General features: G+C 40.0%; 3 protein-coding genes across 3 annotated transcripts; all 3 read left to right on the top strand.

The window, feature by feature from the left end:
- Window positions 1–7,016: 7,016 nt before the first annotated feature.
- On the top strand, window positions 7,017–7,907 carry LOC104753672 (uncharacterized). The gene is made up of 3 exons (XM_087492728.1): window positions 7,017–7,076; window positions 7,193–7,429; window positions 7,548–7,907. The coding sequence occupies exons 1-3, from the start codon at window positions 7,017–7,019 to the stop codon at window positions 7,905–7,907; spliced, it is 657 nt and encodes a 218-aa protein (XP_087348854.1).
- Window positions 7,908–10,172: 2,265 nt separating this feature from the next.
- Window positions 10,173–12,385, top strand: LOC104750598 (uncharacterized). Its single transcript, XM_010472418.3, has 2 exons — window positions 10,173–10,633; window positions 10,971–12,385. Exons 1-2 carry the CDS (start codon window positions 10,232–10,234, stop codon window positions 11,445–11,447), a joined length of 879 nt encoding a protein of 292 aa, XP_010470720.1. The 5' UTR covers window positions 10,173–10,231; the 3' UTR covers window positions 11,448–12,385.
- On the top strand, window positions 11,463–12,385 carry LOC104753671 (uncharacterized). Its single transcript, XM_010475891.2, has one exon. It carries the CDS (start codon window positions 11,463–11,465, stop codon window positions 12,240–12,242), a length of 780 nt encoding a protein of 259 aa, XP_010474193.1. The 3' UTR covers window positions 12,243–12,385.
- Window positions 12,386–16,837: the final 4,452 nt, after the last annotated feature.

The following is a 16,837-nucleotide window of genomic DNA, read 5'->3' as shown; positions in this document are numbered from 1 at the left end:
TGAGGCAATGCAACTCCAAGTGTGGTGAGATGCTGTTAAGTTTGAGGTGGATGCTTTAGAGGACCACCATACATGGGATGTCCGAGACTTACCACCGGGAAAAACAGCTATTGGTTGCCGTTTTGTATTTAAAATTAAATATAATTTGGATGGTACAATTGAGCGTCATAAAGCACGGTTGGTGGTTATGGGAAATCGCCAAAAAGAAGGGAAGGATTATAAAGAGGCTTTTGCACCTGTTGTCAAGTTAACCACGGTAAGAATGTTTCTCAAAGTAGCTGCTGTTAAGAACTGGATTGTGCACCAGATGGATGTTCATAATGCGTTTCTACATGGAGATTTAGAAGAAGAAGTTTACATGAAACTTCCACAAGGTTTCAAAGCCTCAGGTCCAAATCAAGTTTGTAAGCTCCGCAAGTTGCTATACGGTTTGAAGCAGGCACCTCGGTGTTAGTTCTCCAAGCTTACAAATGCTCTTCTCGCATATGGTTTTTCACAGTCTTATGCGGATTACTCATTGTTTGCTTTAAAGCGCGGGAAGATGTGTCTTTATGTGATTGTATATGTAGATGATCTTGTTATCGGTGGCAATGACGCAGATGCTATTTGCCGTTTTAAGGGGTATCTTAATCAATTGTTTCATATGAAAGATTTGGGTACTCTTAAGTATTTTTTGGGGATTGAAGTGGCTCGGTCATCTAAGGGCATTTACTTGTCTCAGGGAAATATGCATTGGACATTATCAATGAATGTGGTTTGTTAGGTGGGAGACTTGTGTGTACGCCTATTCTTGAAAATCATAAGTTGGAAGAAGATACGGGTCAGTATTTTGACACTCCGGAGCGATATCGTCGTTTGGTTAGATGGTTGGTGTATCTGACGATTACTCGGCCAAAGCTTATGTACACATTTCTTGTACTGGCTCAGTTCTTGCATCAACCTCGGTTGAAACATTGGTGGGCTGCGCTGCGCGTTGTTCGTTATCTCAAGAACAATCCTGGTCAAGGGATTTTATACACTGCGAATGGTGACTTACATGTCTCGGGTTTTTGTGATTCGGATTTTTCCACATGTCCAATATCTCGTCGCTCTCTCACGGGATTTGCTATCTTGTTGGGTGGGTCTCCTATTGCTTGGAAGACTAAGAAACAGAGTGTTGTGTCTCAGTCTTCTGCAGAAGCAGAGTACAGGGCTATGGCTTTCACGGCTTCTGAGCTCACCTGGATATGTGGTCTACTTGCTGATTTCGGTGTATCTTCGACAGAGCCTTTTAGCCTCTATTGTGACAACAAAGCAGCTCTGCATATTGCGGCTAATCCTGTCTTCCATGAGCGAACAAAACACATTGAACGTGACTGTCATTACGTACGTGACAAGATTCAAAAGGGTTTGATTGCCACGGAATATGTTCATACTACTCAACAGCTTGCAGATATCTTTACTAAAGCTCTTGGTACACCAGCGTTCGATTATCTGCGTCGCAAGTTGGACATTTGTGATCTACATGCGCCAACTTGAGGGGGAGTATTAGGGGGTTGATTGGTAAATATTACATTGTATCTAGGTTTCCTTATTTGTCTAATACCCTAGGATTCTCACGCTTGTGTATATATACTTTGTATCATCCTAATAATAAGGCTGAGCCGTTCTATTCCTAGCCGTGAATGTTACTGAGAATTGGCGGGTGATCAGCAACTACACCTAAATACTCTCTGCCGGTTCATATAAGAAAATAATTATTTTGTATCCCAAGCAATAAATGTATAAGATGTATGTGTGTGATAGACATGTTTAAGTATCGTACCAAAATTAAATAGGGAACTTTTTAATAAAAAGTTCTTTTGTTTGATGACCTTATAATTATGATTAAGTACTAAGGTGTGTTGTAGTTGCTACTTATGTTTAATAAAAGTGATGTATATGTCTGCTACCCAACTTCAACCGTGCCTCCCGCTGAACCGCAACCTGATGAGCCGCCTAGAATGTGTGTGTGCTCTTGTAAGAAATGTAGGAAGCGTCGAAACCGGTAAAAACGTTTGGGTTAAAGGTATTTCTTTTTGGGCTAAGTGTAAAGGTCGGATAGGTTTTTCTTTTTGTTTAAACGGCTAGAATATCCTAAAATGAAGAACTATTATAAAACAAAAAATTTAGTCTATTAGCAGTCTTCTTATTCCAAAATTTAGTTTTGTTTTATTCTTAAATAGTTATTCTTTGCTAGTTTATTTAGGAGTCTTCGTACCATAGGCAGCTTCCTTATACCATTATATATGTTTTTTGATGTTTTCTCTCCGTTTTATAATGTGGGATATTTTAGATAAAATAATGGTATAAAGAACACTGGCCAAACCTGAAATGATCTAAAGGAAGAAAAGGGTATCAGATTCAGCCTAATCGTCCGTTTTAGATCCTTAAACATGTCTTATATATAGTCCTTTTGATTATGTAATTAGATGCAATTCCCATCATAATTTTAGAACAGAAATGGGACTTTTATTGAACTTATCCACATGCCTTTTCCCATATGTTCTTTAATATTTACTAAAGTTGCAAACATGTCATATAGGTATCTCGGTGAGAAACCCAATAAATTTCTCATCCATACAATGTTTAATATAATTTTATTAATTAGTTATATTTTATACTATATGGCATATTATCAATAATATTAAAAAACAATTATGAGTATTATAAATATTAATATAGTTAGTTTCAAAATATTTTTTCTAATTCTCATTATTTGTTTAAACATACTAGTATTTTTATTGTATCAATTGATATTAATTTTAAATAATATGAATATATAATTTAAATTTATGTATAATGGAACTTGGTGTATAGTTAATTTTATTTTATGATTTATTAAAAAAATAAAAAATAACAACAAATAAACTTTTTAACAAAAATTTTAAGTATTTGTGGAGATAATTTATTATAATAAATTTTAACAACTTAGAAAATGATATGTGTTATATGATGAGAAATCTTGAGAATTGATTCTTTCTTTTTTATTTCTATTAATATATATATATATATATATTTTCATTTATTTTTTGGTAAGAAACTATATTAGAATTTATCAATGCACATGGTTTAAGTGCAGTCTATATACCTTAATTAGAAACTATCCATTATACTATACCCCCTGTTTTAAAAATCTGCCTAGGCAGTCGTGTAATCGCCGGTTACATGGTCGGCGGCAATGAGCCACCGTGAGTTCACCATAGTCGGCCAGAAAATCGGTAGTTTCAGAAAAAAAAATTGATTTATTTGAATTCTAATTATGATTTTCTTTATGGATCTATCATATAAGAACTGAAACTATAAGAATAACAAGCTTGAATGACTAACAGTTGCAAAAGAAATGAAGAGGCAGCTTAATTTAGGGTTTACAGATCGAGATTCATTAAAGATAAGCATATTTTCGTCATTTTGCTGCATTAATGAAAATTGTCAAAAATAAAAAACGGTGACAGCTGGGCTTGAACTTGAGATATCCGGGTTATTATGACAAAAAAAAACCGCTGAACCCCTTTTACATCTTGATAATAGCCTACATATTTAGTATATTATAGATATATATATGGATAAAATCCTTAAAACTAGTCCTCGATTACTCCCCGATTTAAATCCGATTTTCTGATTAATTGCTAGGCCCTGGCTCACCGTCCGACTAACGGCTAGCTATTTTTAAAACAGGGACTATATCTATCGGCCTCTTCTTGCCCAAATAAGTATTTTTTGGGTTAAATCTCGCAGTTGGGCCTTCCGTCGGAAACTCTTTTGGAGTAACATACGACATATCTCTTTTCGACGGTTCGTTGGGTATGGTTTCTTAGAGAGAGTGTAGGAACCAAGTGTTGAAACAAGTGTTTGGGCTACACAGTTTTGGACCGTTGAAACAAGTGTTTCATCACAAGGCTTGACGATAATCTCCATGGTGTTTTAAGCATGGGAATTTGTTGTTTGACAGTGTGCAATCATTCAGATATTTAGGTGGGCAATTTTCGTTTAGGTTTAATAATGGTTTAGTGATGTTTTAGCGTTTGGGGAGTACAACTGCAACTGACTTGGTCTTGGTCTACAAGATTAGACCTAAACACTTTTACTCGCGCGGGTCCAAAGAACAAAACAAAATGTTTTTTTTTTGCATAATGAGCCTTCTTCCAAATATATCCATATTAAATATGAATGAAAAAATCTAACTCAAATAAAATTAAAATAAACCCGTTACATAGTGCTAGACTAGGTTTGGTTTCGAGTTTTATTACCGCTACAAGAAAACATGCGTTTAGCGATTATCACTTGTGACTCTTTATTCAGTCGCAAAAAATAGCGACCACTTAGCGATTCATTTACGACTGTTTCCCGACCAAAGTTACAGAAGAAGCAAAACAGTTGCACATTTACAACGGAAACAATATAGTCGCAAAACAATCGCAATTTGAGACTGTTCAGTGACAGTATTTTATAAAAAACAAAGAGTCACAAATTAGCAACGATTTCGCAATGTATACTCCGGTCACAAGTTTATTTATCGATAACTTGCTAACTCCTTTTTTTTGCGACTATTGTGCAACTTAACTTTGCGACTAATGTGTAACTTATTTTGCGACTGTTTAGCGTCTAACACATGAATTAGATACTATTTTACGACTGTTTAGCGTCTAACACCTGAATTAGATACTGTTTTGCGACTTCTTAGTAACTCTTGATTTTTTGAATTTGAAATTTCACATTAGAGAAATGTTAACATGTTTCTATACACATTTCCAATTTGAATTGATCAATATCAGTCATATAAACTTTGTCAAAGCTTTCCATTACAGTATTTAGACACAAAAATTTCATAATATCTAAGTCATTGTAAAGAGTTACATGTTATTTCATAAGAAGGTTTCTAATTTTATGAAAATTGAAAACAAAGATATGAAAACAATATTTAAAGGTCATAAACTATTTCATATACTCTATAAGACAATCATGAGTCCATATTGTTGATTGATATCAATAGAACTGGTCAAAAATGATACATTCCAAAAATTTGTATTGTGACTAAAGTCGGAGAGTCACAATACGGTAATAATTTGCGACTGACTTGTTACTAATTTTGCGACTCTTGCAATTTGCGACTAACTTGCTATTAACTTTGCGACTAATGTGCAACTTATTTTGCGACTACTGTGAAACTCTATTTGATAGTTGTCTAATTTTTATTATTTTTTGCCAAGGTTTAGGTGCGTAATATTCCCCCTTTGATTTAAGTATGTGTCTCTTTTGCGACTACTTTGCGACTCCTCTTCGTTAATTACTAGGCAAAGAATCCATTTAGGGTTTCTTTATCTCTTTCTATTTTTTGACTAAGAGTTGGAAACCTCTCAAATCTCTCTTCTTTCTCCTCTCAAATCTCTCCTCTTGTCCTCTCAAATCGATCAAATCTCTCCTCTTCTCCTCTCAAATCTCTCCTCTTTCTCAACTCTCTCTAATGGTTGGTAGGGGTCGCGGAGGCAAATCCGCTGGAGGTGTTAGGGGTCGCGGAGGCAGATCCGTTGGAGGTGTTAGGGTTTACAATGGTGCGAGTACAAGGGAACCCAGTTCTGCCGCAGTTAATCGGGCCTCCAACAGTGCTTCTTCACGCGGAGGTCGAAGTGGTGTCGGAACGTCGTCTCACTCCTCGAATCCATCAGCCTCTCAGTCCGTGACTAATTCAAATAGAACTATGCCGTCCCAGTTTCCGCCGAGGACACAACAATCGCCTCCTGCTCCACCACCGCGGGTTGCTTCTCCACCACCGTGGGTTGCTTCTCCACCACCGTGGGTTGCTTCTCAATCACCGCAGGTTGCTTCTCAATCACCGCCGGTTGGTTCTCAACCACCACATCTTGCTCCTCAACCACCACTTCCTGTTCCTCCACTCATACAAGAACAACGAGACCTAAACATGGAAGAGGATTACGAAGAAGAAAACCCTAATCCCAATCCTGCCGAAGAAGAAAACCCTAATGCTAATCCAGCTCAAGAAGACTACCAAGATTTGTTAGATGTTATGCTAGCTCTTCCAGGAAGACAACATCTCCCAGTTCTGTCTGTCGATCAGATCCCCGACGTTGAGACTCTATGGTAATTTCTCTTTGCTCTTAGTGTTAGGTTGAGACTCTGTTTTTGTTTGATTAAGTTTAGGTTGAGACTGCTTTGTTTGATTAAGTTAGAGGTTGTGTTTGATTGAGATTTAGATTGTTTGTTTTGAGATTGAGATTGAGATTTTTTGTTTTGTTGATTAAGTTGAGATTGAGATTGAGATTGTTTGTTTTGTTTTGAGATTGAGATTGAGATTGTTCTCTTTGCTCTTAGTGGTAGGTTGAGATTGATTGTTTTGTTGATTTAGTTAGAGGTTGTGTTTGATTATTTGGTTAAGACTGATTGTGTTTGATTGTTTGGTTGAGACTAATACTCTGTTTATTTTTTATTAAGTTTAGAGAATTTATGCTTAGTTGTCTTTAAGTTACATCCGCTTAGTGTTTGATTGTTTGGTTAAGACTGATTGTGTTAATTTGTATTGGTTAAGACTGATTGTGGTTAAGACTGATTGTGTTTGTTTTGTGACAGGTTTAACAGGCACAAAGGAAAAATTTCTCGGGTGATTGCTGGAATATTTAGAAGGAAATTCGCTGGTCCTTACAACAGCTGGAAGGTTACTCCTAAACCCATTCAAGAGAGATATTTCAGGACATTTGCGGTAATGTCTTATAGCTTTCAAAGTTTTATTATCTCTCATAACTGACTTTTAGTATCATCACTAACTTAACTCAATTGTAATATGTAGCGGAAGTTCTATTGGGAAACTGGGATTACTGAGCTTGTTAGAGAGGGGTTCTTAAAGATAGCCAAGAAACGATTGAAAGGCATTGTTAGTCAAGCTAAAAGCAGTGGTAAACAACCTGTTTGGATTACCAGTGCAGAACTGTGGGCTGAGATGTGTGATCACTAGAACGAACCTGACGTAATGGAGAGGAGCTCAAATGCCTCACAGTGTAGAAACTCCGATCGTGGTGGTCTTGGAGTCCACAAACACCTTGCTGGTCAGAAATCATATGTGCAAATTCATCAAGAAATGGTAATTTAACATTGCTTCCATGATTTTAACACTCTAAACACCTTGCTTCCATGGTTTTAACATTTTACTATTTCTTTGTAGGAGGAAGAATTGGGCCGTCCGGTATCATTTGCAGAAGTGTTCATGAAGACACATACTCAAGCTGACGGATCGTTTGTTGATCAAAAAGCTAAACAAGTAGCTGAAGCTTATGACAAAACCTTAGAGGAGAAATTGTGTGAAGTGGACGATGATGATCCAGAAAATTCAGGGAATTCTTCTGAACGTTCAAGTCATCGTAATCTCAGCATTGAGGAAAAGAATGAAATCTTTCTAAAGGTACTCTCAGCATTGCTTTCTTAATCCACATTTTGGTTTTCATTATCCGCATGGTTACTTTATTAATACTTGTTTCTAGCCTTGACTAACGAAATGCTTTTGTTTTTCTTTGTTTTAGTGTACTCAAACAGATGAGAAGGGAAACCTTTTTGGTCTTGGATCTATGGTTGAGACACTTAGAAAAGGGAAAAGGAAAGAAAGCTATGCAGAATCTTCTCCATCAACACCAACACTTCTCGAGCTTCAAGAACAACTTCGCAACAAGATAGCTCATCTAGATGCTGAGAATGCCCGACGTGATAAGGAGCATCAAGAATCTCAAATGAAGACCAACGAGCTTCTCATCTATATGAAAGAGAAAGATCCAGGATTTGATACTTTTATTGCTTCCTTGCGACCAACCGCACCTGAAGACTCCACACCTGAAGACATCATACCACCAGCCACCGGGTCAGGTACTCACCAGCCACCACCTTAGACACAACACCAGCCACCACATCCCCTTTCTCCATTTACTCAAGTTCTAAACATTGTCTTTTCTAAAAAAAACATAAATTTTAATTTGCTTTAGGATGATCTTTTTGGATAATGAATGCTTATGATACAATTATGCTAATCTTTTTGTTTGTTGAATGATTATGATATCTTTCTTAATGATTTGGTTTTGAATTTTAATTAATTGTGATTCTTTCAAATTTGAGAATCACAAAACAGTTTATTATATGCTAAAATGTCACCAAATTGCGACCAAATTTATTTCTGTGAAACTATCAGATAAGTGGCAAAATGGTTACTAATATACGAGGACTACTTTGCGACGACAGATACAGAGTCTTAAAATGGTCACACAATTTAATCACTAATTTGCGACTGACTTGTAACTATGTTTACGACCGAAGGTTCCTAATATAAAGAGTCTGTAAAGCGTCGCTTATTGGCGACTATATAACGGCGTCGTAATCCAGTCATAATTTTGCGACCATTTTAAGACTCCACAAATTTGCGACCATTTTTTTACGACCATCTCAAATAGTCGTTTAGTAGTCTCAAAGTAGGTGTTTGCGACTGTTAAGCGACCAATATTGGAGTCGCTAAACGCATGTTTTTTTGTAGTGTACTATGCTTCCATAAATATTCAGCCTATTGGGAATTGGAATCTCCCCAAGGTGAATGGGACAGATCTTTAATTAAAAAGACCAACGGAATTAGAATAAATACGTCTATTAAACTTTCGGTATGGTGGTAGAAATGAGAATAAGATTCAGATCATATATACCATGATATTAGGAATAAATAATAATCTCCAAAGGGAATCATATCAAACATTAACTTAAATGAACACTCGACTATAATACACGGGTCATCATCTGTTCTACTGTTAAATTGTTGGGAAGAAGATCCTTGTGGTTCTGTCTAAAGTGAGCCTTGACATCTTTAGTCCATCTGACCTTCATAAAGTGTTCTCCATATCGCGTAATGTGGCCATGTTACTCATGTTACCCACATTATCTAGCGTTTGGGGAGTACAAGTAGAAAGTGTCAAGTTGGTCCTCCAGGTCTCATGTTATCTCATATGGCGTGAAAGGAAGGCCAGGCTCTTCACCAACATCTCGACATCTCCTCTTGTGGTTCAAACCGGGGTGGATGGCACGATTCGTGATCGCCTGCTAGCTCTACCAGGATCAACATCCTCCTCCTCCGCCTTTTTAGCTTCTTACTTCTGTTGTATTAGTTTCCCTTTCTAATCTTGTTCTTTTTTCCTTTGTACACAAAAAAACAGAAAATTGGTATAAAATTTAACCTTTTACCAAAAAAAAAAGTAGAAAGTGTCATCTGTCCATAGATAGTATTATACCTAAACACTTTTTAGAGTCGGGTCCAAAACAAAAAACTAAGTTACACAAATTTTAGTCTCCAAATATAACTGAAAACTTTAACTCGAAATAAATTTGATATAAAATCAAAATACATACTGTTAATAGGTAGAACTAGTATTGGCACGGGGAATTCGAGAAATTTAGCATAGTTTCTCCAGATCCCAAAATTAGTCTTTAGACTTAGAAAGCTTTTTCAATCACATGAGTCATCAAAAAAAAAGGTAGAACTAGACTAGGTTTAATTTCCAGTTTTATTATTATGCTTCCATATAACATTCAGTCAATTTGGGACTGGAATTTTCCAAGCTAATGGGACTGATAATTAATTAAAAAGATCAAATAAGATTCAGATGATCATACCATGATAATAAGAATATAATCCCCAACGGGAATCATATGAAACACTAACTTAAATGAACACTACTATTTCACTACAAGAAAGTGTATATAGAAACACCTGAAAGATTTTAATTAATCAATATTCGTAACAGAGAAAATAAACTAAATTATATTTATAAATTTCCCTAAAATTAAGTGATACGAGAAAAGATGAATAACCATTTTTCCCAACATAATAAAATCAAAATCAAAGCCTCAAAATAGAAGTATAGAACTAGACTATAATTAATTTTTAGTTTTACTATTATGCCTCCGTCAATATTTGAGTCAAATAAGAATTCGAATTTCCAAGTGAATTGGATTGATCATTAATTAAAAAGAACGGAATCAGAACAAAGATGTCTACTCAACTTCGGTTTGGTGGTGGTGGTGGCGGTAGGAAAGAGAATAAGATTCAAATCTAGCCAAATGGAATCACATAAAGCACTAATTTAAAAGAACACTAGAGTACAATAACACAATAAGAACTGTATAAATACAGAAAGGCCTGAAAGAGGTTAATCACTTATCCATATAAAAAGATAAAATGCTTGATAAGCTTCTTGGACGGATCGCTGAGTTCGGGATGCAGGGATACGGCCACAAGGGTTACGGGAGCGGCCGTGGCTACGGGTTTGAGGAGCGCAAGGATTTTGTGTCCCATGTTGAGTCAGAAGGAGGCTACTTTGACCGTCAAGCCCGCTACGACCACCGCATAAGGCTTCCGGCCAACCATGGCCGTCCACCCATGTCTCACATGCCTGTCTGCGATGAAGAAGACTCAGACGTGGAGGAGTCTTTTGAGAGAAATCAGAGCCACTACACTAGCAAAGACTCAGACGTGGAGGAGTCTTTTGAGAGCAATCAGAGCCACTACACTAGCAACAACCACCAGTACAATCAACAGCCACCTCAGTGTAACTTGATCATGCCCCCATCTCCTTACAACGTAAGTTATCTCTTTTGGTGTCTCGACCTTACAATATATGTTATGTGTTGTTATTTCTATATGTTTCTAAAGTGTCTTAAACTATGTTAAAGTCCTAAAACTTTTTTTTTATAATGAAAGTCCTAAACTTTTATGCGAAAGTTTCATTTAAGTAAAACTATTGATTCTGGTTCATATAATACACTTGGTATATATATATAAGGCTGATTTTCGGAAAACGTATGATTTTTGTTTTTTTTTTCTACATTAACAAACATACAAAAGAAGCACAAATTTTTTTTTTGCCTATGAAACTGTATATTATTTTATTTTAATTTGGTAGATGATCATTTTGTAGGGAAATATAGCAAAGATGGGAAAGATGGGTAACAGATGGCAGGGACAGCATGAAGAAACACACCAGAGCGGGTACGAGAAACACCATGGTGGGCACGAGGTTCAATACCATGGTGAGCACGAAATGCAGTACCACGAGATGCAGGGTATGAAGCACCAAAGCGGGCGCAAAGTTCAGCACCATAGCAACCACGAGATGCAACACAACAAGATGCAAGGAATGAAGCACCAAAGCGGGCACGAGGTTCAGAACCATAGCGAGCACGAGATGCAACACCACAAGATGCAGGGGATGAAGCACCAAAGCGGACACGGGGTTCAACACCATAGCGGACACGGGGTTCAACACCATAACGGGCAAGAGATGCATGGGATGAAGTACCAAAGCGGACACGGGGTTCAAAACCATAGTGACCACGAGATGCAGGGGATGAAGCACAAAAGCGGGCATGGGGTTAAGCACCATAGCGAGCACTAGATACAACACCATGAGATGCAGGGAATGAAGCACCAAAGCGGGCATGGGGTTCAACACCAAAGCGGTCACGAAGTTCAACACAATAGCAAACAAGAGATGCAACACCACAACATGCAGGGGATGAAGCACGAAAGTGGGCACGAGATTCAACACCATAGCGGGCACGGGGTTCAACATCATAGCGGGCACGAGATGCAGCACCACGAGATGCAGGGGATGAAGCACCAAAGTGGACATGCGGTTCAGAACCATAGTGAGCACGGGATACAACACCATGAGGTGCAGGGGATGAAGCACCAAAACAGACACGAAGTTCAACACCATAGCGAGCAGGGGATGCAGCAGCACGAGATGCAGAAGATGAATCACAAAAGTGGGCACGGGGTTCAACACCATAGCAAGCACGGGATGCAGCACCATGAGATGCAGGGGATGAAGCACCAAAGCGGGCATGGGGTTCATCACCAAAGCGGGCATGGGGTTCATCACCAAAGTGGACACGAGCATGGGATGCAGCACAAGGGCGGACACGAGATGGAGCACCAGGGCGGGCATGAGATGCAAATGTACAACGCACATGGTATGAAGCACCAAGGCGGGCTTGGGATGCAGCAGTACAACGGGCAAGGGATGAAGCACCATGACATGCTGATGGTTCCCCAGGTTCCACCATGTCATGTGTACATGAACCCAAACCATGAATGTAGTGGAGGTCGTACATTAGTGGTCGTTAAGGCTATTGAGAAGTGGCGTCTCAGCAATAACCAAAAAATCGGGTGGAGTAAGGGACTGTAAGACACCACCTAAATACTCTGCCTGTTCAATTAAGAAAGTAATGAGTATGTATCCCAAGTAATAAATATATAAGATGTAATGTGTGTGAAGACTATGTTTCAGTATCGTACCAAAACCAACTATGGGACTTTTAATCCCCAAAATAGTGTGTTTGTTTGATGATCTTATGATATTTATGATACTAGGATTTTTGTATCTATCCTAGAAGGTTCAATTAACCTTATACAGTTGTAGTACTTAAGGTGTCAATCCAAATGGGATGATGCTAGTCACTCAAGATACAAACAAGATATCACAAGTCAAACCAATTCAAAGGGAGTGTGTATTTCTAACAATCCTAGAATGATCAAAATGCAAAACGGAAATAAACTAGATGACTAGAAACGAACATGGATGACAAGAAGCGAAAATGAAAAAGTAAAAGCTAAAACGATTCTAAGCATGAACTAAACAGCAAGAATAAAAACAATCTTAGGAATGCAAATACAATCAGAAAGATAGAGGTACTAAGGATGGGAGTAATTGATGTCGGCAAAGTCTCCTAGTCTACAGATTGTTTAACATGCCACAAACAAACTATCCCTGAACAATGAACGTGAAACAACCGTTCCCGTTTTTTTTTTTTTAAATATTAATTCACTAGTGGTCCCATACCCACTAACAACCTAGCAACAATCACAACAGCGGATAACAAAACAATTCCATTAAACCAATAATGCAATAACAAAGTTCCAACATCCTACAATGTTCTATCAACTCAACACTAGCAACCTAACGATAGCTAGACCACAATCATTCAAGCCTCTAGAACAACTCCTCCTCATCGCCCTGATTCCACGATCACACTTGCCTTTACCTGCACCACAAACACATATTGAGATGCATGAGTATTATTAAAAATACACAGTGAGGCCATTCTCCCATCTACTGGGCTATACACACAAGCAACTGAGATTCTATTGTTAAGTTGAACCAACAAACACAATCAACACATCAAACAAGCAACTCACAAACGATTAAAAGTGGTTTCGACCGACACCAGATTGGTGTCGATCGACGCTAACACAACCTGGTGTCGATCGACGCTAGCACAAAAGGGTGTCGACCGACACTACACTGGTGTCGATCGACACTGACTCTGCAGACGCGATCTGCATAAATCCGAACGTCGAACCTCCATTCCAAATCACTACGATACCGTCTCAAACTCTCCCAATCGCCTCAGGAACCTATGGGAATCACCAAAACAACAAACCCAAGGAAGCAAACACCACAAATAGACAAAGAACAACCAAACAAAAGAGATCTCAAGCTTAGATCAGCCATGGTCAAGCACTCACCTCTTTTACAGGAAGATTTGAATAAGAAACGGTGGAACCAACACCTTAGGAAGCTTCTCCTTCGTTCCCAATAACAGCTCTCCCTTCCACAGCCACAGATCTCTCCACAAACACCAAGAACAAGACAAAAGTCTCTCAAGAACACTCTCAAAGGCTCTCCAACACTTTCTCTCCTTTTCTCTCTTTTTCTCTCTTTTCTCACACAACAGCGACAAAAGACAAAAACCTAAACCCCTAATTCGTCACTCTCACTTAAATACTTGGTTTAGGGGTTTCTAATTGAACCAAACCGAACCAAACAGCAATTAAAACAAACCAATTGAAATTGGAAATGATGGTGTGTCGATCGACACTCAGACCAAAAATGCAAATTCTGGTTCGCGGATGTTACAATTCTCCCCCACCAATAAGGATTCGTCCTCGAATCCCGCAGCACCGTCCATTCGTCAAGGACCTCCGTGCCACCGTCAACATGGCCCACACATCCCCCGATTGGACTTAAATACCGTCAGCCAAGGTTTCCTGTGCAACTGTCGCAACAGCCCGCACACCTCCGACTAAACCCCGAGGTCTCCCTCTAGTCAATATACTCACATCCAAGACCCTATTTCCTTGCAACTCAGTGCTTCCCCCGTCCGTGGTTGCAACCAATGAATCATGCCGGCTCACTATCAGGCCAACCGCCTTAAGCTACGACATCCAGGAAGTCACACACACACGCTCCCTCCGCTCTCGGGTCACAACCCTCGAGACATACCGGCTCACTGCCAGGCCACCTCCTACAGCTACGGTATCCAGGGAGTCGCTCACACCCACTCCCCCTGCTCTCGGGTCACAAACCTCGAGACATACCGGCTCACTGCCAAGCCGCGGCTCACAGCTACGGTATCTAGGGAGTCTCAAAAATCTTGGGTCGTCACCCTAAAGCGCGCTCTCGGATCGTCATCCGAAGCAACATACCACTCCCACTCTCCGGCCACAAAGTACATCGAGCTATCGGTATCACATGAGTTGGGCCCTCACGGCCTTGAGCAAACAAGTCTAATGCCATTGAGTATCTCCCGACTAGATCTACCTCAACACTTTCCACAAAAATTTTCCTTTTTAGAAACTTTCTAACTCTGGAAACTTCCTTTTTGTGGAAACTTTCTATTTATGGAAACTTTCCAAAAATAGAAACCCGAGCTATTTCTCTTTTTCCCATGACAACAACAGTCAAACATAAAGAAAAGTACTCATCTTATTAATCTCAAAAATGTCATAATCATTTCAACCCCAACGAAAATACATAAGAAAAATAAGATTCCACAATCCAATCCATCAACCCGCTCTAGCCAAAGACTACCGCTTGGACCTCAAGTCGTCCTCTAGCCCAGCTGCAACCTCAACCAGCTCCGCTCTCGTAGCATAGCTCATCACTCTACACCGAATCCTCAGATCATCCGGCATAGCCAATAAGAACCTCCGCACCTGAGCCGATTCTGGCTCCCAAGCCCGGCCTGCATACCCCACAAGCCGTCTGAACTCAGCATCCAGCTCCCGCACCGTACAGTCCCCCTGAGTCAACCCCAAGAACCATGCCTCCATGCGATCAAGTGCCTCCTGTGGAAAATACTTGGAGTTAAACTCCCTCACAAAATCCACCCAAGTCATATCCCGCTGCACCCTCCGTGCTGTCACCGACCTCAACCACACACGTGCATCACCTGACAAGTAGTGCACTGCCAAATCCACCCTAAACTGGTCGGGACATCGAAGCGACCGGAAAAGATAATCCATCCGCTCCCTCCCCTCATCCGCTACACTCAGATCCGTACCTCCCGAGAAAGACCCCGCTCCCACTCGCTGCAGCTGCACCATCATCTGCACATACTGAGCGTCCACTATCTCGGCCCCCGGCTGCACACCTGCCTGCAAACCCTCCACCGACTGCACCGCTGGAACCTGCCCACCAACCACTGGCGGCACTACTGGAACCTGCCCACCAGCCACTGGCGGCACCGCTGCTGGAAGCCGCGCCAAAACCTGAGTTAGCAAGCCCACCAAGACATCCTCCTTGCCTGGAGCACCCTCTGCTGCAACCCTCACACCCGAGGCAACACAGTGACCGACACCAGGCCCATCCGCCCTGCCGTCACCTAAACCAGCCTGGTCTCCAGACACACTAGGATGAACCTGAGACTCCGCTAACTCCTCACTAGCCATGCTCTGGATCACACTCTCACTGGTCTCGGGAACCTGACCTCGTCCCCGACCACGACCACGACCACGTCCACGACCACGACCATGGCCATGACCAACAGCAACCTCACCTCTAACCATCTGTATCACCAAGAACAGAAGGCTAAACAACAAATAATTCTAATCACACAAGAACACAACTCACCGTGGAATCACGAAATAGGCTCGAGGGGGATGTTCTAGGACCTCATGCCAAACACAATTGACTAAATCACATAATCAACTCTAGCATGAAATCCCAAACAACAATAGTAAAAGCACAGTGAACCCTAGTCCTAGAAACGTAAAGGCTCTGATACCAAAATGAAACAACCGTTCCGGTTTTTTTTTTTTTTTTTTAAAATATTAATTCACTAGTGGTCCAATACCCACTAACAACCTAGCAACAATCACAACAGCGGATAACAAAACAATTCCATTAAACCAATAATGCAATAACCAAGTTCCAACATCCTACAATGTTCTATCAACTCAACACTAGCAACCTAACGATAGCTAGACCACAATCATTCAAGCCTCTAGAACATCCTCCTCCTCATCGCCCTGATTCCACGATCACACTTGCCTTTATCTACACCACAAACACATATTGAGATGCATGAGTATTATTAAAAATACACAGTGAGACCATCCTCCCATCTACTGGGCTATACACACAAGCAACTGAGATTATATTGTTAAGTTGAACCAACAAACACAATCAACACATCAAACAAGCAACTCAAAAATGGTTAAAAGTGGTGTCGACCGACACCAGATTGGTGTCGATCGATGCTAACACAACCTGGTGTCGACTGACACCACACTAGTGTCGATCGACACTGACTCTGCAGACGTGATCTGCACGAATCCGAACGTCAAACCTCCATTCCAAATCACTACGAAACCGTCTCAAACTCTCCCAATCGCCTCAGGAACCTATGGGAATCACCAAAACAACAAACCCAAGTAAGCAAACACCACAAATAGACAAAGAACAACCAAACAAAAGAGATCTCAGGCTTAAATCAGCCA

Source organism: Camelina sativa, chromosome 16 (genome assembly GCF_030686135.1).
Source record: "Camelina sativa cultivar CO46 ecotype springtype chromosome 16, ASM3068613v1".
Classification (NCBI taxonomy): Eukaryota; Viridiplantae; Streptophyta; class Magnoliopsida; order Brassicales; family Brassicaceae; genus Camelina; species Camelina sativa.
The sequence above is the reverse complement of the archived record's forward strand: the minus strand, read 5'-3'. Positions and strand labels throughout refer to the sequence as shown.

Coding starts and splice junctions, on each gene's coding strand:
- LOC104753672 (XM_087492728.1), top strand. CDS start 7,017: ATGCCTCACAGTGTAGAAACTCCGATCGTGGTGGTCTTGGAGTCCACA. Junction 7,077..7,192: donor AGTCCACAAACACCTTGCTG/GTCAGAAATCAT, acceptor ATTTCTTTGTAG/GAGGAAGAATTGGGCCGTCC. Junction 7,430..7,547: donor AGAATGAAATCTTTCTAAAG/GTACTCTCAGCA, acceptor TCTTTGTTTTAG/TGTACTCAAACAGATGAGAA.
- LOC104750598 (XM_010472418.3), top strand. CDS start 10,232: ATGCTTGATAAGCTTCTTGGACGGATCGCTGAGTTCGGGATGCAGGGA. Junction 10,634..10,970: donor TGCCCCCATCTCCTTACAAC/GTAAGTTATCTC, acceptor ATCATTTTGTAG/GGAAATATAGCAAAGATGGG.
- LOC104753671 (XM_010475891.2), top strand. CDS start 11,463: ATGCAGGGAATGAAGCACCAAAGCGGGCATGGGGTTCAACACCAAAGC.